Source organism: Arvicola amphibius, chromosome 6 (assembly GCF_903992535.2).
Source record: "Arvicola amphibius chromosome 6, mArvAmp1.2, whole genome shotgun sequence".
NCBI classification, from domain to species: Eukaryota; Metazoa; Chordata; class Mammalia; order Rodentia; family Cricetidae; genus Arvicola; species Arvicola amphibius.
The window spans coordinates 4315880-4338982 of record NC_052052.2 but is presented as its reverse complement, the minus strand read 5'-3'; the positions used below and the strand labels follow the sequence as shown (position 1 = coordinate 4338982).

The window sequence follows — 23103 nt, the reverse complement described above, 5'->3', positions numbered from 1 at the left end:
TCTGAAGAGATGGGCAAGATGAGAGAAAGTGAGGAGCATGTGGTGGCCAGGGTGACTAGGAGAGGCTGGCTATGGAGTGGGGAGGGAGCCATGAAGGATGCTTGGCCAGGTTCAATGTTGTCTTGGTGTCATTAGCCAACACTACAAAGTTAAGTTTATTTTGTTAATGAACTGTAAGCCAGTTAATACCTTCCTGTTTTGAGCATTTTGGTAATAGGCTCTTAACGTTTTTATGCTCTGGTTTTGTATCATGCAGCTAAACAGTTTCCTTTTCTCTCAAAGATTTCAATTGAAAGTGTTTGTGCTGTAAATCTAATAATAAAATGATAGAAGAGAGCACACGGGCCTGGGAGCAGCGCGCCTGCGCAGCTGTGGACTTTGGTGCTTCCTTCTGGAGGTGTCTGTTTTGATTTCTCTTACTCCATGTAGTCCTCTCTTGTTCTAATAAGGATTTGAAACAACTAGCGGACTAATAAATTGTACACGTCTTAACGAGGACCAGGCACACAGTTATCTCTGAAAGAGACAGCCGCTGCGAATGTCGCTGCTGCTTTGCTCTTATAAGAACAAGCATTGATTCTTCTCTGAGCAGCCACCTCGAGGCTTCAGAACTGTGGGAAGTTCTCCTGCATGTCAGGAATGCAGTGTGCAGGAAGCAGAGAATCTGCCCAGAAGAAAATGCCAAGCTAAAGAGATGGACTGCTAGGAGTGTGCCTGGTTGGGCAGGGTGGAGCCGAGTGAGCAGAGCAGATAAGTTTCTAAGGTGGAGGTAGGATCTGAACCGTCAATTTTGCTGGAACCCAGAAGTTCCATGGAGAGCTGGTCTCAGAAACCATGCATGTCCTGGTCATTTGTGCGGTGTCTCAAGGCACCAGAGGAGCATGGAAGTGTGACCAGGAGGAATAGTGAAAACCAAGTTGTGTCACAGTAGAGAGGGGTTTCCTGTGTCCTGAATGGCCTCCCTCTAAGGCAGTTTCTCCCCTTGGTTCATTTGTTCTGAGCAGAGGTCTGTGCTGAGGACAGGATTCCCCTGTGTCCTGGGAGCTTTAAAGGTCACTGTGTCCTGGCTTTAGAAACATTTTCCAGTTCTGGGCACTGAACAGTGTGTGTCTACCACTGAACTACCCTAACCCTTGTCCCTTGTTCAGTTTTTAGATAGGTCTTAGCAAGCTGCCCAACTGTGCTTCAACTTTTGATCCTCCTGCCTCAACTTCCAGAATAGCTAGGACCTCAGGATTGTGCTACTGGGCCCTGAGAATCAACCTTCCTTCCTTCTTTCCTTCCTTCCTTCCTTCCTTCCTTCCTTCCTTCCTTCCTTCCTTCCTTCCTTCCTTTCTTTTTCTTTCTTTTCCTCTTTCTTTCTTTCTTTTAAGGATTTTGTCGTTACTGATTATCTGGTTGTGTTTTTAAGAGTTTGTGGTGCCATCTTGAGTGTATTGTGTCTCAATTCTGTGGGGTTTCCTCTAACTCTGTTAAATAGGACCCAAAGTCACACAGTTGTTTGTCAAAGCAGAGGCTTGTGTGTTTGGTTGATCTGTTTAGCTGCCTTGATTATTTCTCCTTCATGGTCTGAATGTGTCTCTCCCTAGCCCGTATGTTTCCTGCTGGAGGAGGCAGACTCCACAGGGATGTGAGATGTGGTTATGTCCACTAGACCCCTGGCCTTGGCGATGGAACTCGGACACAGAGTAGGATGTCTGGTGGTATAGCCCAGTACCTTGCATGTTGAGTTCCTCTTGTTGTTCTCAAAGTGGCCCCAGATTGCAGCTGAACCTCAAAGGCTATGCCTGAAAGCCAGCTTTAATGAAGACAGTCTCCGCCATGGGGTCATGTGTGATGTGAGGCAACCTTAGCTGGGGAGGCAATTCGCCCTGTGTGAACCTGTTTCTTCATCCTTCAGCCTGCAAGGCAGAGAGGTGTAGTGCGGATCTGCTACTTCCTGTAGTGGTGGGTATACAGCTCTTTCCACAAGCCATTCGGCCTGCCTGGTAGAGGGTTGGGTGTGGTGTCAAGGCACAGAATCCCAGCACTGGAGAGGAGGAGACTGGAGGATCAGGAGTCAAGGTCAGCCTAGGCAGTAGGAGAGGTGCCTAGGAGTGGTATTGTACCCCTGTGCTCCCAACACTTGTGTCAGACTGAAGATTGCTGTGAAGCCAGCTGGCGTGTGTGTGTAGTAAGACTTTGTCAAAAATAGAAAAGAAAGAGATTGTCTCAAAACAACAACAACAACAAAAAGAGCATACCTTTAATCCCAGGTATGTCCTTCCAGGACAGTCAGGGCTACACAGAGAGATCCTGTTTTGAAAAAACAAAACAATCAAAAAAGGTTGTATGTGTGCTGTAATTAACAATTTAAATAATGTGGATTAGTCCCTGGCAGTTCCCTCTCTGTATATTTCCTTGCATTTTCTTGAACGGAATTTGATTGGCATCAAACCATACAAATTATTAAATTCTAGCTGGCTTTCTGGTTGGGAATCCAGAACCAGCTTCCTCCTGCATCAAAGACAAGTCATTTGATGGTGGTTTATTTATCTTTGTGATTATGGGGCTAGCGTAAGGCCCGTGTAGACCAGCTATATTCAGCCCTCTTTTTATACTTTGATCTTTGAGCAGGGTCTCATTGAGTTGCCTAAGCAGACCTTGAACTTGGCAGTCCTCCTACGTCAGCCTCTATTATACCTGGTATTATACACCTGAACCACCAGGCCATGCTCATCTGATCTTTATCATCCTAAAACCAACCCAGGTGATGGAGGAGAGGGCCTGTCAGTGCGAACCCAGGTGATGGAGAAGGCCTGTCAGTGAGACCCTGTGTTGACTGGAGATATGCGCAATGTTGTGATGCCTGTAACCACTCCCCGCTCTCATTGTCCTCAGATACTCCTTCCTGGGACCATCCTCAGCTTCTCTTTTGTTTGTTTTTTAAGACAGACTTTTTGTGTAATAGTCCTGGCTGCTGTCCTGGAACTCACTGAAATCCTCCTGTCTCTGCTTCCCGAGTGCTAAAATTATAGGTGCGTGCCCAGTGTCCTCAACGTCTTTTTTTTCTTTTTTTCTTTATTTTTTTTTTTGTTTTTTTTTTTGTTTTTTTTGTTTTGTTTTGGTTTTTCGAGACAGGGTTTCTCTGCAGCTTTAGAGCCTGTCCTGGAGCTAGCTCTTGTAGACCAGGCTGGTCTCGAACTCAGAGATCCGCCTGCCTCTGCCTTCCGAGTGCTGGGATTAAAGGCGTGCGCCACCACCGCCCGGCTTGTCCTCAACTTCTTGAGTCTGTTTGAGTCTCCTTCAGCCTGCCCGCCCCCCTTCTCTCTGTGCCTTCTGGACATTGTGCCTAGGTGAAAGTTATGTCCACTCCCTCCCCCCAGGCCTGAGCTGCCTTCCGGTCACTCCATAACCCGCACATTCCCAGCCCCTCACTAGAATTGTTCTGACGCCTCTGTGTTGAGCTTTGAGTAATTTAATTTGCACACCTTCTATTTGATTCAATCTTGAGGTCAACTGGCCAGAGTTCTTCCAGTTTCTAGATCATCCCCTCCCCCATAAACTCAATCCTGAATTCCTCTCGCTGTTTTCTCAGGTCTCTGACTTTGGCTTTGTCTATTTTCACAAGTTACGTCAGGTTAATATTAACAGACAGTATGGGGTACATTGCAGAACCCAGGCCAAGCTCAGGTTCTGTGTAAGCAGAGACTGTTCTTTCTGTTTTCCTGCCACCCAGACCCAAATAATCACACAGAAACTATATTAGTTACAACACTGTTTGGCTAATGGCTCAGGCGTATTCCTAGCCAGCTCTTACATCTTACATTAACCCATTTCTATTCATCTGTGTATTGTCATAAGGCCGTGGCTTACCAGTGCAGCCTGTTACTCCTTCAGCAGCTACATGGCGTCTCTGGTAACAAATGACACCCAAGGTTTGGCAAGAATTTACATATAAAACCTGAGAAAGCTTTTTAAAAAGGATTCTAGACAGACAAAAACAGAGTCAAGCACGGCTTCTTGGTAGCAGCATTTTCTCAGGTGGGCTCTGTTTGCTAGAGGCAGGCAGAAACACATCTTTAAGAGAGGCTTCCTGACTCAGCGTTAGTGCCAAAGCCTCGCAGCTCTTTTAAGAGGCCCTGCCACCAAACACTTAAATGGTGTTTTGAGTGGCAGTAGCTTCTTGGTGGTGGCAGGAACCTTGAAGCAGTAAACATGGTTCCAGTCTGTCCCTAACCCTAAGCTAGAATTTCAGCCAAGGAATGAGTCAGAACCAGCCGCCGAAGCCGCAGCTTCACTCCTAGCCATACCATTTAGCAGATTAAAGACTCATGGTTACCTTTAATCCCCGCACTCAGGAGGCAGAGGCAGGTAGATCTCTGTGAGTTCAAGGCCAGCCTGGTCTAAAGAACAAATTCCAGGGCAACCAGGGCTGTTCTATAGAGAAACCTTGTCTTAGAAAACCAAAACAATGGGGCTGGAGAGATGGCTCAGCGGTTGAGAGCACTGGCTGCTCTTCCAGAGGTCCTGAGTTCAATTCCCAGCAACCACATGGTGGCTCACGACCATCTGTCATGAGATCTGGCGCCCTCCTCTGGTGTGCGGGCATACATGGAGGCAGAATGTTGTATACATAATAAATAAATCTTTAAAAAAAAAAGAAAACCAAACAAACTAAAAATGATTTGTGTTTGTATAAGAGACACAGAGAGATAATCCCACATCATAATGTCTATGTGGAAGAGGCTGGGACAACTTAGGGCAGGGGCATTTCTCTCTGAGTTGTTGGGCTTAGCAGCAAGTGCCCCACTTACTGAGCCATCTCACTGGCCTCTAGGATTTTTTTTTTTTTTTTTTTTGGTTTTTTTTTTTCGAGACAGGGTTTCTCTGTAGCTTTGGAGCCTATCCTGGAACTAGCTCTTGTAGACCAGGCTGGTCTCGAACTCACAGAGATCCGCCTGCCTCTGCCTCCCGAGTGCTGGGATTAAAGGCGTGCGCCACCACCGCCCGGCTTCTAGGATTTTTAAGGCCTTTTATAAACCATGTCTTATGTGACATTTTACCCCTTTCACTTCAAGGAGATCTGGTGACTGCATCTGTCTGTCACCACTGTGTACCCTGCACGCCATAGGAAACCTTCCAGAAGACGTCATTGACCACCTTAGCTTATCAAAGTAAGCGCTGATGTTTGGTGATGGTGCATTTCCACCGTGCATCTCTCCAACACATCCCTGTTGTTGAACGTTCTTAACAAATGTTTGCTGAAGGAACGAGCAGATGGACGGATGTCCAAATGAGCTGCCAGCCCGCCCCTTCCTCCTCGTACCACTGTGCAGCATCCCGGCTTGCTTCCTCTGTCCTGTTTTTCTGGTGGTGCGCCTCAGCCTCTCAAGGACTTGATGCAACTTAAAGTCTCTTGTGACCCATTTAGATCTTTACCTTGCCTTCTGACCACCCTAACTTCTGTGCCACTAACATTAGCATTTCTGCCCTATGTCTGGTTAAGTCCATATTTGTGGGGTTGGATCTTCCTAGAATTGGAGTCACAAGTGGTTGTGAGCTGCCTGGTGTGAGTGCTAGGACCTGCCCCCGGGTCCTCTACAAGAGCAGTGCAGGCAAGCTTTTAACTGCTGAACCATCTCTGCAGCCCTTGTTCATGGGTCTTAAGAGTGACAGCACAGCTAGTTTGTTGTCTCTTGAGGGTAGGGACCATTGCGCTTCTTTTGTCCTGGGTGGTACCTAGAACCTAGCTGACATCAATCATCCCCGAGCAATGTACATCTACTGGCCTCCTGCTTGGAATTTTGTTTTTCCTGTGTATGAGGGTGTGTTGTTGGTGTTGGTTGTTGACCCCAGAGCTTGCTGACTCAGGTGTCCTGTCTCTCTCCTGAGTGCTAGGCTTTCAAACAGACTGCCACACCCACATGTGCCTTCTATGGTGTGAGGATCTAGCTCTACTCTGGTCTCACTCCCACTTGTGCAGCAAGTGCTGCATCTGCCAGGCCATCTCTGCAGCCCCCAGTACCCCATTCTTGAGTGAGGCACAAGTTGCAGGTTCAGCCTCTCAGCCTTCATAATGCTTTGACCCCTTAGTACAGTTCCTCATGTTGTGATGACCCCAACCATAAAAAGCTGCATCATAGCTGTAATTTTGGCACTGTTATGAATCATAATGTAAATATCTGATATGTAATCCCTGTGGAGGGGTCTAGACCCACAGGTTGAGAACCGCTGCTCTGGAGGAACTGGCTGCCAGAAGGAATTTCTTCAGCTTTGTTTTGGTAAATCCATGCTGTCACTTCTGAAGCTTGTCTAGAGTCAGAGGGAAAGGGCAGACTCACACCCAGAGATGCTCTGGCTCAGAAGCTGTGAGGCCTGGGCATCCTGCTGCAGGCCTGTGGAGGCACCTAGAGGAGGAGATGCAGCTCTCCCCTGCAGGTTTGGCCTTTCCATCTGACAGGTATTGATTGTCTCCTCACAGGTTCTTTATTGCCGTGAGAAAGGTTGCCTGTTTGTCATCTTCCGCACCAGAACCAGTAATGATGTCTGTAAAGGAAAACAAGTTTCTCATGGCGTGGGGCGTTTGCACGCTGTTTCTCTTGTCGGCCGTGCACAGCTGCATTCTGCAGTGTGTAGAAGCTAGTCCCTTGCTGTCCATCTTCTGCTTGACAGGCCCCTTCACAGACCCCAGGCAGCGGGTCCGTGCCATCTGACTGCTTAGGACGGTTCCCTCTGCCCGGTTAGAATGTGGAACCTCACCAAGGCAAATCCTAGTGCCTGGTTACTCAGGCTGGTGGAAGGAAGAAGGAAAGGAAGAGAAAGCTGCCTTGAGCAGGCACATGGTCTCCGCATGTGGTGGGGAGGGATCAGGCTGTAGAGTAGAGTGTCTTACAGAGGGGAGTAGAGAATGAGCCCACCTGCCGTGTTAGCTGTAGGCTTCTTCCCATCACTGACAAGTTTCGACTTCACTCTACAGTAGGGATCAGCCAGTGACACAGTGAGATGTGGCCCCTTTCTCCAGGCCACAGCTCCTGTCTGGAATGGTGTTCATTAGCTCCCAGATCAGCTTCCTCCTTTAGGGCCATTTTTCCAATGTGTAGGCCTCTACTAGCTGTATTTGTTTGTTTTTGTTTTCCCCATCAGAGTCTCATGGAACATACGGGCGGGGGGGAGGGGTGTTCATTTGTGGGGATCAGGTAAACTGTGCTGATTTAGTAGGGATACCGGCTTCAGAGAGGGCAGCACTGTTCTTACTTAAGTGTCGTATGGTTGAAGAGTGACTGGCCATGCTGAGCATGCTCTGTTCAGTCTTGGCAGGTTTGAATCAAGAGCATAAGTATGGCCATTGTAAGCACCTTGCTCCAAAGGTTATTGGCTCTGCCTGGTGCCTCGTCCTGCATCCAGATGACAACTACCAGGTCCCACCCGGCCTTGCTTATTCGTGTCCGTGTTTGGAGGGAAACGTGAGGACTAAGAAAGAGACAAGAAACAACTGATAAAGTCGGAAGGGCATCCAGTAAGTCCTGAGATTCGCCTTTATTTCTTGTGTTCTTTATATGCCCCAGCCCAAAGGTGGGGAGGAAGGGAAGAAGGCAAGGAACTTCTTTACCATGATAGAAGGAGCAAAGCAAACCTTCTTAGTACCTAAAACACCAAAGAGCCGCAGCTTAGCTCAATCCACCTGTCATATAACCTTGAAGGAGCCACAGTAGGTCTGAACTCTGACCTTTAGTCAAGGTGGAACGGATCCCTGTCTGTGGGCTCCCACAGTCCGGCACACATGGTATAGGACTGTACTGCCTGGTGCCTGTTTGGTGTGTGAGACCATGTCGTTAATGCCAGGCTGTCATGAGTAGGAACTACATATAGCACATTGAGCCTCAGATATTCAAGTATCTCAAAAAAAAAAAAAAAAAAAAAGATCTTAAACAATAAAGATGGGAAACCATTTCAGTGTTGCTGGGATGGCCTAGTGAGAAAGACTCTTGTTGCCGAGCCTGACAGCCTGCGTTTGATTTCCCCACTTCCACATTGTGGAAGCAGAGAATGAACTCCAGACAATGGCTTTTGACCTGTAGATGTGCTCCATGCATGTGAATCTGCATGCATGGACTCGGAAGGGGAGAAGCCTTTGAGGTTTGAGGCCAGCCTGGACTATACAGTGTGACCCTTTGTGTTGAAAGGGCGTGTGCTGCGTCTGTAGTAGCTTGTGTTGGGGGCTGATGTTCTCTGTCCCTTACGATGGTCTCTTTCATTTTGTGTTACTTATTTCCTTTCTCAGGCTGTTCCTTGTTCATCAGTGGAAATGCAAGTGGGTTTTGTGTATCCTGTTACTGTACTAAACTTGAGTTCTAGTTGTAACAGTTCATGTGTCTCTGTTTAAATTGGGGGATATTCCATATGTGGGACATGTCATCCCGAGCCAGTCGTCTCCTTTCTGATGAGTGTCTATACTCTGACGTCTGCTCTAGCCAGCACTTTCAGTCGTTCGACTGGAAGACAGATCTTAGAGGTGCGCTGTGTGCATCCTCTCTGCTGATGCAAATAATCCCAATCACACCGAATCAGACCAAATTAAAGACGCCCATTTTTAATGCAATGCTCCCGGGTGGCCCTGGGAAACATGGAGAGAGCAAGAGAGAGAGAAAGGGAGACCACAGGAAACCCGGAGACCACATGTTTATTCTCTGGGGGGCAGTTTAAATAGCCTGTGGGAGTGGTCTTCCCTGGGGAGGGGTCACCGTTTGGTGGGCTTTCTCGGAGGTGGAGTTTGGACTGAGGCAACTCCCAGGGGAGGGTGCTTATGCCAGGAGCTGGGATGAAGTCCCCAGGCAAACAATACAGACTTTTGTATAAAGGGGTGTTAGGGAGCTGAGATGATGCTTCCGACCAAACATTCTAGACTTTGGATAAAGGGGTGCCAATGAGCTGAGGTGAAGCCCCTCAATCAAACAGTGTGTGTGTGTTTGGTGTGTGTGTATCTGTGCATGCATGCATTCATGTACGCATCCCTCTCACAAGCACATGTGAAGGTCAGAGGGTAACCCTCCAGAGCTGGTTCTCTTCGACCTGCAGTGGCTGTGGACATCAGGCGCTATGTCCAGGCTTGTACAGCAGGTGCCTTCACCACGGAGCCACCCCTCAGCTCTGCCCTTTCTCCTTTAGTGTCTTTGTGCTCGGAGCTGATGATCGCTGCTGCCCACCCAGGACACGGGGCTCTCTTTGGAGACGGCCTTGGCTTGGAATACCACCCTTACAGAGTCTTTAAGTGTGCTTTCCTCTTCAATTTTTAAAAAATGTTGAGAAGAAAATATATGGAAGAGTTGACCTGTAATTTCAGGGCCCTTCTTTGTTGTGTGAGTTTTGTTCATTTGTCTGAGGGAGTCTGTTTGGTCTTTTGAGATAGGATATCACTTTGTAGCTCAGGTTGACCTAGAACTCACTATATAACCCAGGCTGTCTCAGAATTTATGGCAGGCCTTCTACCTGGCTGTTAAGGGGCCTTGATTTCTAGGTGGTGGGGGCACACCTTTAATCCCAGCACTCAGGAGGCTGAGGCAGGAAGGTCTCTGAGTTTGAGGACAACCAGGGTTACACAAAGAAACCTTATTTCGAAAAACCAAATTGGGTGGGGGGGGTAAGTAGAAACTGCTCATTCGGTTTCTGGCTGCCGAGATACAAATAATCACACAAAAATTGTATTGATTACAACACTGGTTGGCCTATTAGCTCAGGCTTCTTATTAACTAGCTCTTATAGCTTAAAATAACCCATTTCTATTATTCACCATGAGGCTGCGGCTTACAGGTAAGGTTCTGGCCACCATCTCCTTCGGTACTGTGTGGCATCTCTCCAACTCTGCCTACTCTCTCTGTACATCTCTTTCAGCCTGCTATAGGCCGAAGCAGCTTCTTTATTAACCAGTGGTAATAAAACATATTCATGGCTTACAGAAGGGAATCCCACATCAAGCGGGGGCGACTTTGATTTCTGGGTCCATCTCCTTTCTAGTTGTTGCAGTTGTCTGTTTATGATTTCATTTTTTTTAAGATTTATTTATTTATTATGGACACATTGTTCAGCCTCCACATATGCCTGCAGGCCAGAAGAGGGCAGCAGATCTCATTACAGATGGTTGTGAGCTACCATGTGGTTGCTGGGAATTGAACTCAGGACCTCTGGAAGAGCAGTCAGTGCTCTTAACCTCTGAGCCATCTCTCCAGCCATATGATTTCATTTTTTTAAAAGCTTTTTCTTTATTTAGTTCTTGTGTTAGTCTATTTTCTGCTGCCATAGCAAAATACTTGCGGTTGCTGACTTTATAAGGAACAAAAGGTTGCTGTCGCTTGATGTTTGAGAAGATGCAAAGGCATAACAGCCGCTTACGCTTGTCTCTGGTAAAGGCCTAATGTCAAAGGGCATTGAAACAGGTGGAGCCTGTAAGTGTGACGGCAGGGAGCTAGAGCGGCTGGCCAGGCTCTTAGCATCAGCTGTGGGGACCGAGCTTTCAGCACAGAAGCCTTTGGAGACATACTTACAGCGTAAGTGGTAGAGCTGGGTACTGACTGGACACATTTCCTAGTCGGTGCTGCTACTTTTGGTGCTGGGGCCCGCCCAGGACTGTGTGTGCTGACATGCTCTGCCCTGCCGAGCTGCAGCCCAGACCTGGCTTGTTGTCAGTCTGTATAGTCCTAGCTTGGTAGAACTTGTTAAGTCTACCAGGCTAGCCTTGAACTTCTGCCATGGCTGGCTTCTTTGGCTAGTTGGTAGCTATGGGGGTACAGTGAGTGTGCACATGTGTTTGAATGGACCTGTGTGCACTCCCAGAGGCTACACGAGGGTCACATAAATGCTGGGATCTGAACCTGGTGAGCCACCTGTCCAGCCTTACTTCCTGGCTTTATTCCCCACAGCTCTGCCTTTGTTTCATTCTATAGGTTTTGGCATGTTGTGCTTTGTTTTCTGAGTTTTAAGTATTTAACCTACTCGCATTTTCTTCTTTGATCCCTGTTGGCTGAGCAGTGTTGTTTAATAGCCGCAGATTTGGGGGTTTCTGGTCTCCTTCTGTCATAGACTTCTTTCTTTGTTGTTGTTTTTTTGTTTTGTTTTGTTTTGTTTTGTTTTTCGAGACAGGGTTTCCCTGTAGTTTCTAGAGCCTGTCCTGGAACTAGCTCTTGTAGACCAGGCTGGCCTCAAACTCAGAGATCCGCCTGCCTCTGCCTCCCGAGTGCTGGGATTAAAGGCGTGCGCCACCACCGCCCGGCTTTTGTTGTTTTTTCTTGCTTGGTTGGTTGATTTGTTTGGTTTGGTTTTTCGAGACAGTGTTTCTCTGTGTAGCCCTGGCTGTTCAGGAACTTACTCTGTAGACCAGACTGACTTCAAACTCAGAGATTTTCTTGCCTCTGCCTCCCGAATGCTGGGATTAAAGACGTGCTCCACCACTGCACGTATTTCTAATTTCATGCTGTCTGGTAGGAACGATTCTTTGTGTAGTGTTTATCTTTTAAAATCTGTTGAGGGCCTGGACAGATGGCTCAGCAATTAGGAGCGCTTGCTGCTCTTGCAGAGGCCCCAGGTTTAGTTCCTGGCACCCATGTTGGTAGTTCACAGCCACCCACAGCTCCAGCCACAGGGACCTGCATCTCTTCTGGCTTCTGTGGGCACTGTGCGCACGTGCACAAGAACAGAAGTCTTTTTCTTTCTTTCTTTTTTAGCTTTAGAGCCTAGGAATAGAAATCTTATTAAAAGTTCTATTGAGATTTAATTTGTGACCTAACATTCTCTTCAGATGACTGGGCAATAAAACTTTCAGATTTTAAGCTTGGGACATCTGGATTTTATTGTAGAAGTTTGGAGATAAATGTATAGTTTAGGTGTCCTTCTTAATGAAATCTCATTACCTTCTACAATGGTGTCAGGAGCTAAATAGTAGTGAGAAAGGTTATCATTTATGAAATATCGAACCAGTGACCTTAGCTATTCAGTTGTGATGAAAGGCCTAATCTAACCTTTATTGAATGTGAGATTTATTAAAAATGAAACTTCTCATTTCCATTACTTAATCGATAGTACCCTAAGTCGTTTGTTAGTATGATTAAAGGTGGCGTTGCAGACTAGATTCCTGCTCCCCAGACATTTGGCTTAACTTTAGTAACCAGGAAATGTCTTTTAACCTAGAGTCACGTAAATCCATTTCATCCTGTACTGGTGACTTTTATAAGGCATGAGAAAGAGCAATTTAAGTTTTCAGGAGGAAGGCCAGACAGAGTTCCTCACACCTACACTCCCAGTGCTGAGGGCCTAAAATAAGACAGTGCGTGTGAGGGTCATGTTGAGGCCCGCTTGAGCTACATGCTAAGACCTGGCTTTGAAGAAAACAGCGCTGGTAAGACGGCTCGGCAGACAGGCAATGGCACCTGCCACACAGCCTGACAGCCTGAGTTTGATCCCTAGAACCCACATAAAGGTGAAAGGAGAGAACAGACTCCACATAATCACCCTCTGACCCCTACATGCTCACACACACCATATATAGAAGCACTGTACACGTTAATATGTTTTTATTTTTCCAAATATAGACAGGGCTGGAGTGATGGCTCGGTAGTTAAGAGTGCTTGCTTCTCTTTCAGAGAAGCAGAATTCAGTTCCTAGCAACCATGTCGGTGACTCACAGCCATCTTTAACCCCGGCTCCAGATCTGATGCTCTTTTCCGGCCTCCATGGCCACCCTTACACACATGTACACACACATACACATAAATAATCTTTAAGAAATAAAAAGTCACAGAAAGAAGCTAATGTGTAGCTACAACTTAGGAAAGAACAGCTCCTTTTGAATCACAGCGTCAAGCTAGGAGAAAGATGTGTGTTTTATCTTCTGTTGTCTACTATTGTAATTCAAATGCCGGGGTTTCCTTCAGATAATGTGTTAATGCAGTAAGGAATGTGTTGCGTGATTAGCGGCAGCTGGGAAGAGCCCCAGGCTGGAAGAAGCAAGAGAAGGCTCTGTGATAGGACACAGATCTAAGCACAGTTGGCGGTGGGGTGCAGTCCACTTTGGCAGTGGATGCCTGTGACCCACGCCAAGCAGTGCTGCTCTGACCATCCCAGTGCTGACTGGGAGGGGGAGGTCTGGAAATGGATGGTATGCACTGCCAGGCTTGCCTGTGAGTGAGCTGGTGTGTGTCTCACCATAGCTGAGGGACAGCCTTGTCCCCAAGTTTCACAGGGAGGAAATGGGTTCTGAAGAGCCACTCTTGTAAGTTTTTGCTGTGTCGGGCACCATGTGAATCCTTGTGGGATGTCTCAGTGCATTGTCACACCAACCCTGAGACAGAAAGCTTCTGATAGGAGCTCCCTTGCCCAGAATCACGGGCCTTGGGAGTGGCATAGCCTCGGTCCAGGCCTTTGAACTCCTACGCCTGCCTTCTCAGCCACTGAAATGGAAGGTCACCATAGAGCCTCCTGGTAAATAAGAGATAACCTGCCAGAGATGGAGGGGAGGCAGTGGGCTAAGACCTACTGAACAGCGTCATTCCCAAGGCTAACCCAGAGAGAAGGTAGAGGAAGAGATTGGAGACAGAAGGGCAGAAATCTACCTAGTTCTCAGAGGCAGCTGGGTGCTCCGTCTTAAGAGCCTGCCCTCTTCTGGTGGAGCAGCTTCTGATTTAGAGTGACAGTGGCACCGCCAAGTCTCTGTCCAGCAGACAGCAGGGGTCTGTGGCTAGTCTAACCGACAAGCTGCAGGCTCCAGTCTTGCTTCTGCTTTTCTGAGTAACTGCTTTATCGGGCTTTGGGGAGGTCAGCCCCAGGCCGGCCAGCCCTGTGCCCACTGCACCCCTTCCCAGTGCCTGCCTGGTGGGGCTGGTGGGAAATGGATAAAGTCATGCCAGAGGTTATTGCTAAGTACAGGTCAGCTTCACATCTTTGTGAGTGGAGAGGAAAAGAGAAAAAGGAAGAAGCTTAGTCCTGGAAGGGAAAAGTTGTTGATAGCTCATTGAGTGTCTTGTGATTTTCTATCACTACTCCTGAGCTGTCCATCCCTATGGCCCATTCTTGAAGACCTACATCCCAGTACATGATGCTAGGACATGGTCATCCTTGGTGGCCCATTTCCACCTAGATACTGACCTCTTGGGCCCCTCTTACATCTTGTCAGTGACCACACAGGATGGTTCCCTTCACTTGTGATAGACCACAGTGGTCTTGGGTGCTGATTCTAGGTCTTCCCAGAGAGAGACCAACAACTGGCAAAACTAGACAGTGTTCCCAGGGCCATGGAGGATTCCTAAGGGGTTCTTGGTGGCTGCTAGCCAAGGAGAAGGTGTTTATGCTGGCCTCATTCCTGCAGCCCATGCCTGTGTCCCCACAGGTCTGTCAGGAAGCACCTTCTGTATACAGCATTCCCTGTATAACCCCCTGGTTGCTCCAAGCTAATGGAACATTTCCCATGTTCACATTTAGAGGCCACATTTAGGAGTGTGTTGCTTTTATGGCCTTGTCTTTGGCTCTTGAGAATTAGTATATTAATCTTTGACATCACTGACATCCCGTGTGCCTGTGGCATGTGACTGTGCTCCCTCCATGTGTTCTCTGGTGTGGGGGACTTAGCTGACTTGGGTTTGGGGGCAAGTAGGGGTCTGGTGTTTCAGCACAGCGAGCCAGTGTGGAGACAGCCGCTCTCATTCCCTAGGGTAGCAGTGGGCACAGCAAACACAGTTGCTATTGATATACATAATTGATCACTTTATTAACTGTGGAAACGAAGCCTTATTGGGGAAATAAAGCATAACTTGATTATGTCCTGTGCAGAGGGCAGATGCGGTGGAATGTGGCTGACAGGTCCCATTCCATGGCTGATTCTGATGATGATAGTGTTTCAGTACCATTGATGTCATCTAATTGAATTTCTCTTTCTTTAGGCCTCTTCTGAAGAGCTGAAGGCTGCCTACCGGAGGCTGTGTATGCTCTACCATCCAGACAAGCACAGGGACCCGGAGCTCAAATCCCAGGCAGAACGGCTGTTTAACCTTGTTCACCAGGCCTATGAAGGTCGGTGGAGAACTTGGCTTCATGTGCACAGACGTTCGATTTTTAAGTGACTTGATGTGTGGAAGGCAGAGCTGGAGTCCTTAGAGGTGTATAAAAGAGGTGCTTGGTTAGGTGCTTCCTACTGACAGAGCCCTTTGAAAGAGTCGTATTTTGCTTTGGAAATCAATATGTGTCCAGAAAGAAGAAAATGAGAGTCCAGATGAAGAGACGGGTCAGGTCTGAACAGAGGCTGCGGCTCCAGCTGGTCCTGGTGTCTCTGCTGGGGGCGGAGCTGATACTTGTAGAGTTGCTTTCTTTGACCCTTTTTTGTGAGAAGCTACAAGGCCTCTTTTTAACCTGAGTGGTTTTATTGGTTTTGTGGCAGTCGGTGAAAGAAAGGGCTTACAAAAGCTGGTGTGCAGAGCGTGGTGGGGAAGTAGAGCCTAGTCATTCAGGATCGGAAATTTATGGCTTTACCTATAAATGAAGAAAACCTGAGATATGTTTGTTTCTGGGAAGGTAGAAGGCTCTGTAAAGAGTGATTGGTGGCTTCCTAGTGCCAGTGAGCTTCATGCTACCAAGTTGGGCATTTTAAAGTGATTGGAATGATTTAAAAATAAAAGAAAAAAAAAACAGAACAAAACAAAAAAGTTGGGCTGGAGAGATGGCTCAGAGGTTAAGAGCATTGCCTGCTCTTCCAAAGGTCCTGAGTTCAATTCCCAGCAACCACATGGTGGCTCACAACCATCTGTAATGGGGTCTGGTGCCCTCTTCTGGCCTGCAGGCATACACACAGACAGAATATTGTATACATAATAAATAAATAAATATTTTTAAAAAAAAAAGTTACGACACTCTTAGGATTTATAGATTAGGAAAAATCGGTTACTCATTCCAGACCCTGTGATGTGCCTCTGTGTGAGGCAGCGAGACCTCACGGCAAGCAGGATAGCAAGTTTTACCTCACAGCTTTTACCAAGAAGTTAGATTCTGATGGCCAGTGGTGCATGATAGATGGGTCTGCGTGTCGCCAGGGTTGGTGGTGACCAAGCCCATTGTAGCGATTCTGCTGTTGCTGGAGGTGCGGAGGTGCGCATCCCAGCGGAAGCTGCCTCCCCGTGGGAGCAAGCGCAAAGCCCTGGACCTCCTTAGTAAACTAGCTCTGCTCAGCAGGTTTGGCTCCGTGTTTCCCAGTGGTCAGCTCCTCTTCCTTCTCTGTTAGATTTGTATATGGATAGACTCATTTGCATTGCTTTTTAATTAGGCCTAAAAATATATGGGAACCTCAGAGGAGGCGCAGTGCAAAGATCCCCAGCAGAATCCGGAGTAGCTCCAGGGTAGCTGTCATCCTCGATCACAGTCCATTGGGGCCCGGAGTAATTTTCTCCCTTGTTGAGGAATCTTCTCACTAGGTGCTGTGGCCACCAGTATTGTGAATGATATTCATGTATCTTCAAACAATTTTCAAAGCTGGAGGTTGGAGCTCACACCTATGATCCCAGGACTTGGGAGGTAGAGGCAGAATTGTGATGTTGGCTGTGTACTGAGTTTGAGTCTGGGCTACATGAAACCCTAGTTTGTTTGTTTGTTTATTATTACAAATAAAGAGAAGTACACCAAGACCAGCTGTTTTGGTTGGTTAGTAGGTAAATCAGCTGTCAGTACAGTGTCTCCTGTGGAGTGCACTATGGAACAGCGTTAGAGAAGACTGCACTTATGGGGCATGATGTTCCTGCGTCCCAGCACTCAGCAGGTGGGAACAGTAGAGCCAGAAGTGTATGGGCATCCCCAGCTACATAATGAGCACAGCCAGCCTTGTGTACAAGAAACATCTCAAGAAAATTAAAACCTGAAACCAAACAAAAAACACCGTCCTTCCGAACTGCCACCACAGGCTGGACCCTGTGGAAGCCCAGTTTTTCCCATCTGTAGCTTTTAAACACCCTCCATTGAAAGGAGAAAGCGTCAGGGAGGATGCAGCAGAAGAAAGATACTCCTAAGGGCTAGAGAGATGGCTCAGCGGTTAAGAGTACCGACTGCTCTTCCTAAGGACCCACAGGGCAGCTCACAAACTGTAACTCCAAGATCTGACACCCACACACAGACATACATGCAGGCAAAAAGCCCAATGTGCATAAAATAAAAATAAATAATTTTTTTTTAAAAAAGGGAAGGAAGACTGGCAAAGAAAGGAAGGCAGAGGAAGCTTACCTCGTGACCTTGTACACTGGGTTTTCAGGACTGAGGAGAAAGTTTTCTGTGTGAACATGCTTGATTTTTTTTTCTTTTTATTGCAGTGCTTAGCGATCCCCAAACAAGGGCCATCTATGACATCTATGGGAAGAGAGGCCTGGAGATGGAAGGATGGGAGGTAAGAGACACTGAGCCCGAGGGGCAGGAAGCAGGAGGAGGTGCAGCACCGCGGCTGTCCCCAGGGCCTGTGAGAGCACGTTCACTCTGCCCCTGCCTGGTGGCAGAAGTATGGCGAGCCATTCACGTCTTTGCGCTTCCTTGTTACCGGAAGAATAAAGTTCTATAGAAAAGTGAGCATGAAAATTAATTGTATTGTGAGACCCCAGACTGCTGCAGGTGTGCAGGTGTTCTTACCCAATCCTATCCAGACACTGGTGCGTGAGAGCCCATGGGATCCCGTCAGATGTTAGTGGCCATGCGGATGGTGCCAGTTTCCTGTTGACCTCATGCTCTGTCTGTCCCTTCTGAGCCCGACATGAAGCCCAGCTAAGGCTTGAGGTGTGATGGGAAGAAAGCAGAACTGACTGGTTGCACTGGGGGCTTATGGGTCACCGTCCACCTGTAGCCATGCTCTGATGGGCGCGGCATGGTAAACTGTAGCTGTTAAGATTTGAAGTCTGGGGGTTTTGTGTGAATATCCAACAGTTTTCTGAAGCACCAGAATAGCAGCACTGGGCCTGAGTCCCCTCATGAGATAGCTGCCAGCTCTGAGAAAGCCCTGCCCTTTGAACTAGGCTGTGTTCACACTTTGTCCTGTCCCCGCCACTCCATACTGTCATCGGGCCATTGTCTGCAGCAGGCTCTATGTGTCCTGCCTGGCTCCCATAGGTGTTTGTTTTAGGCCTCTAGCTTCCTGGAAATCTCAGTAGTTCGTTGCAATTTGTACCTTTTACCCAGATGGAAAACAGTCCAGTTGTGTGCCCAGACTCTTCTCAGACTCTGTGTACCACCTGGATTAGTTACCAGAGCTGAGGGCTGTAGTCAGGGCTGCTGGCTATGGGACTCTCATCACAGATGACTGTTTGGTTTCTGGCAGTGTTTGGGCACGCCTGGAGTGGTGGGATCCTCCCACCAAAGCAGACTGTCTCCCGCTAGTATGCGCAAAGCCAGACTGGGCTGCTCTTATGCAGGAGGCAGCCAGTCACAGATGGTGAGTGGTCAACTTTGCATGCATAGCTTCAGCAAATTGCATTAATGAAACAAACTTCTCAGTAAGTCCGCAAGGTAAGCTCGTGGGAGTAATCCCAGCTCTTGTGAGGCAGGACAACCTGGGGCATACAGTGAGTTCCAAGCCAGCCTTGGCTCCATAGAGTTCTCAACCTGTGGGCCTTGATCTCTTTAACAAACCTGTCTCAAAAAAATACATTTATAGTAGTAGCAAAATTACAATTATGAAGTAGTGACAAAAAATGTTATGGTTGAGGGTCACCACAGCATGAGGAACTATATTTAAAGAGTCACAACATTGGGAAGGTTGAGAACCAAAACACAGACCAAAAATTAAAGCATTTTTGGGTATTAACAGTGCTGGCATGCAGCAGGACACCAGCTCCCTATTGCACGTGGAGCATCTGAATTTGGCCATGATCTGTGGAGTGACTGCAGTTCCTGTTTATATAAGCTCTCTCTCCACATGAAGGACATGGCATTCATTGTGTTACTGATGTCTTCAGAATATAGGTCTTTGGTGGCTGAAGGTTATCTGTCACAGCCTGTTACTTGAGTAAACATCTAGGTTGTTTGGTAAAAGGTGAAGGTAATTGTGCATCCAGGGTATGTGAAATGCCTCAGAAGCACCTGGGTCTCAGCTGTGACGTCACTTCTGTTTAATGGAGGATGTTAGGAATGAAATTGGGCCTTTCTTTTAAAGGCAGGTTGTCACTATGATGCTCTAGAAGGACTGGAACTTGTTGTGTAACCAATAACTGCCCCCAGCTGGTGATTCCCGCCATGTCAGTGCCTGGAGCTGGCTGGCAGTGTTGACGCCAGTGCCACGTTGAAAATGAAGTTTGTCTTTTCCTTAGAATGGAGAAAGTCAGCTTAACACTTAGACAGTCTCGGCACTCATCCTGGCTGGCAGGTGGAGTGAAACCACGATTCAACTTGCCTGCAAACTGCTCTCGTGGGCACATCCTGTGACCTGATTCATCTCAGTTTGCAGCCCTGTACGTTACCCATTGTCCCCATGAGAGTGTCTAAGAAGGGTAACTCTGTGAAAAGCAGAAACGTATCGTGAGAGGAGATCTCGAACTGCCACAGAGCAGAGGTAACTAAGGCATTGTGAGAAATAAATGTTAGTGGGAAGCTCACAAAATCTGAAAAGTCTAGGTCTGGCCAATAGAAGCATGTGGTGCTTATGATAGCCTTGACGGTTGTCTATGGCCACATGAGATGCTATCGTTGGGGCTGGAGAGATGTTCTTCCAGAGGACCAAGGTTCAAACCACAGCACTTACATGGTGGCTCACAGGTGTCTGTGACTCCAGTTCCAGAGGACTTGATGCTGACTTCTGACTTCCCTGGCACCAGGCACCACAAGTGATACAGATAGCATTTAAGCAAAACACCCATATGCATAAAACAAAAAAAAAAATTTTTTTTTTTCTGTTTTGTCGAGACAAGGTTTCTCTGTAGCTTTGGAGCCTGTCCTGGAGCTAGCTCTTGTAGAGCAGGCTGGCCTTGAACTCAGAGATCCGCCTGCCTCTGCCTCCCAAGTGCTGGGATTAAAGGTGTGCGCCACCACTGCCCAGCCTTAAAAAGAATATTTTTTTAAAAAGATATTAATATAAACCAGGTGTGGTGGTGCATACTTTTAATCCCAGAAGTTGGGAGGCAGAAGAGTCAGGTAAGTCACTGTGAGTTTGAGGCCAGCCTGGTCTACACAATAAGACCCAGGACAGCTAAGACTAGAGAGAGACCTTGTTTCAGAATATTTTAAAAAGTTTACTTAGGGTCCTAGACTTTTCAGACCCAACAATGCCTAGGGACTGTAGCTGTGGACATTCTCTCTGGAGGTGAACTACCCACCCCCAGCTGACCCATCCTTCCCTGTAGTTGAACTTTTTCTGTCCTGCCAGCCAGCTCCCAAATAACCACACAGAGACTTTTTATTAACTATGAAAGATCGGCCAATATCTCAGGCTTGTTTCTAACTAGCTCTTTTTTTGTTTTGTTCTTTTGTTGTTGTTGTTCTTTTGTTTTGTTTGTCTGGTTTTTCAAGATAGGGTTTCTCTGTGTAGCCGTGTCCTGGAACTTGCTTTGTAGACCAGGCTGCCCTGAAATCCACCTGCCTCTGCCTCCCACGTGCTGGGATTAAAGTTGTGTGCACCACCACCACCCGTCTGTAACTTATAACTTAACCCATATTTATTAATCTACATTCTACCAAGTGACTTTTACCTCTGTCCCATTTTGTGTGTTCAACTCGTTCTCTATCTGGCTGGCTTCTCTGCCCTTGTTTTCCCAGCATCCTCTCTGTCTTGAAAATCCTGCCTAGCGATTGGCTGTTAAGCTTTTTATTATACCAATCCAATACAGTCACAGTATACACAAAGATTATTCCACAGCGCCTCTCCTCTGATGGAGTCAGTCTTCCTACTGGCCCAGGTGAACTAGGCTTCTGTGGGGGCTCAGGGCAGGGGTTATCCAGCATATAGCAAAAGTTGTAGGTGCCCACAGCCGGGACTGCCCTCACGGGACCACCCCAGCTTCCTGTACTCAATTAGTTCCAGGTAAAGCCCTGATGGCAGAGGCTTATGACTGCCAAGAGGGAGGTCCCTGCACCCAGGAAGCGTCATCAGCATTGTGGAGGGACCGGCCATTTTAATTTGGCAATTGGTTCTGACTCTATAACCAGCCGTGTGTGGGACTTGTGTAGAGTGTGGACACGGGAGAAGGATCCAGGTTGTTTTCACCACAGCGCGTTCTAGGCCGAGACCCAGCACCGGGCTCCGATGTGCTCCCAGGCTCTGCCTTTCTCATGAGGGCTTAGGATTGTGCACTCGGACGTGGTGTCCTTATACGTCATGTGGTACAGTGGCCGCAGAGGTGAGGTACCTGATGTCCACAGTGGCCTCACCCTTTCCATGAAGCTCCGCCTTTGTGAAATGTCAGCTGCATCACCTTCCTGTCACGTACACTGAGACTAAGCAAGGCCATGCTAGAGTGTCCTGGCTTGTCCAGACTTGATCTCATGGTGTGCCGATGACTTTCATGTCATCTGCTGTTAGGACCTCCAGTGTTGTTGGACCTGAGACCACAGCGTCACTGGCAGCTCAGTGCTGCGCTTCGTGTCATAGAGGACAAGCCCATCCCTCACATGACTAGAGGTCCCAAGTTTATAATCCCACAGTGTACCGCATTGACAGCTGATTTCTCAGTAAAACTAACTGTAGGATTTCTTTATAAGGTTCCTGCGCCTCTGAGGGGTTACTAAGATAAAGAATGTCAGTTTTGGGGGAGCCCAGAGGCCAGCAGAGCCTTGCTTTTCTCACAGGGTTGGTAGGCAGCTCTGTGCAACTCCTTCAGTCTCTTTTGAGCCCAGGGTTTGCCCTGCTGGCCCCTGGCTATCTGCTATCGTGTGCATGTCAAGCAAAACTCCAGCTCTGTGGGTGTCCTGGGCCTCATCTATCTCCCTCAATTCTGCTCACAGGTGGTGGAGAGAAAGAGAACTCCAGCCGAGATCAGAGAGGAGTTTGAGAGGCTCCAGAGAGAGCGGGAAGAGCGGAGACTGCAGCAGCGAACCAACCCCAAGGTAGCCAGCGCCCCCTGGAAAGGGAATGGGGAGGCCAGGTTGAAAATAATTCAGTATTTTTCAACTGACAACATAAAACTGGGTGGGACAAAAACTTGTGGCTTATCTCAGAGTGGTCTTTTTCTGGAGGGTGACACCTGTGCTGCTCAGCAGAGCTGTGGCTGGGGACAAGCATGAGAGCCTTGGTTTGCACAGGCATAGCTCATAGCTCCCGAAGACATTCCCTTTGTTACACTTCCTGAGCCCTTGGCAGGCAGGGTCAGTGAGAAAGGACACCACCTGACAGCTCAAGCACTAAGGCAGTGGTCCCCTGTGCAGTTACACTCTGGAGGGCAAATCCAGATGGCACCAAGCAGGGGCCCTCTGCCTTCATCACCCCAGTCAGGCCTTGTATGGTGTCTTTTTCCTTCTATTCAGATCATTCTGAGCTGTGCCCCACCCAGGAGGCAAATGGTATCTCGTGAGGTTTGGGGTGCACATTGTACTGGGTAGTTGACTGCGGCTCAGTCCTGTCCAGCAGTGAAAGGGTGCTGTTTGCTGTTCAGGCTGGGCACTATCAGTGTGTCAAGATGGCCCTGCTACAGCCTATTCCTGTCATGATAAGACGCTGGTAGCCTTGCCATCACCTCTTGAGATACCCGTATCCTCTCGGCAGCTGTGCAGGATGATGAGAGGCACCGTTGTGTTTCTTACGTCGTCAGTGCCAGCGAAGCCAGGGAGCAAGTACAGTGAACCTCTCATTCATTCTAGCACTGTGTTTTAAGATAGTCAGTGTGTAAAGGACTTTATTTCCAGTGTGAAATGGGAGATTTTCCTGGAGATCCATCCCATGGAGTTGTGTCTTTGAATCCCATTGTCCCCAGTTCTCACTGCCTCTTACCTGGCTTCAGTTTGCTCTTTTCAGATAAAACCTTGTATCTGTAACTTCCTACTGAGAAAGCTAAAACTTGGTGCTGGGGTCATGTGTCCCTGGGCCCCTCCATAGTGTAGAGGAGGGGACTGTCACTAGTGTGCCATGAGGTCATTCACATGGACTGGTGGCACTGCCTTCTGCCTAGGACACTTCCCTCCCTCCTGGTTCGAGTC

At 47.9% G+C, this 23103-nt stretch overlaps 1 protein-coding gene across 1 annotated transcript in view; it reads left to right on the top strand.

Moving 5' to 3' along the window:
- Dnajc11 (DnaJ heat shock protein family (Hsp40) member C11) overlaps nt 1-23103 on the top strand; it is a 51513-nt gene that overhangs the window by 5294 nt on the left and 23116 nt on the right. Inside the window, exons 2-4 of the mRNA XM_038334773.2 lie at nt 14904-15033; nt 17310-17383; nt 21916-22017. Of these exons, the coding sequence (XP_038190701.1) occupies nt 14904-15033; nt 17310-17383; nt 21916-22017 (306 nt within the window). The remainder of the gene's footprint in view (nt 1-14903; nt 15034-17309; nt 17384-21915; nt 22018-23103) is intronic.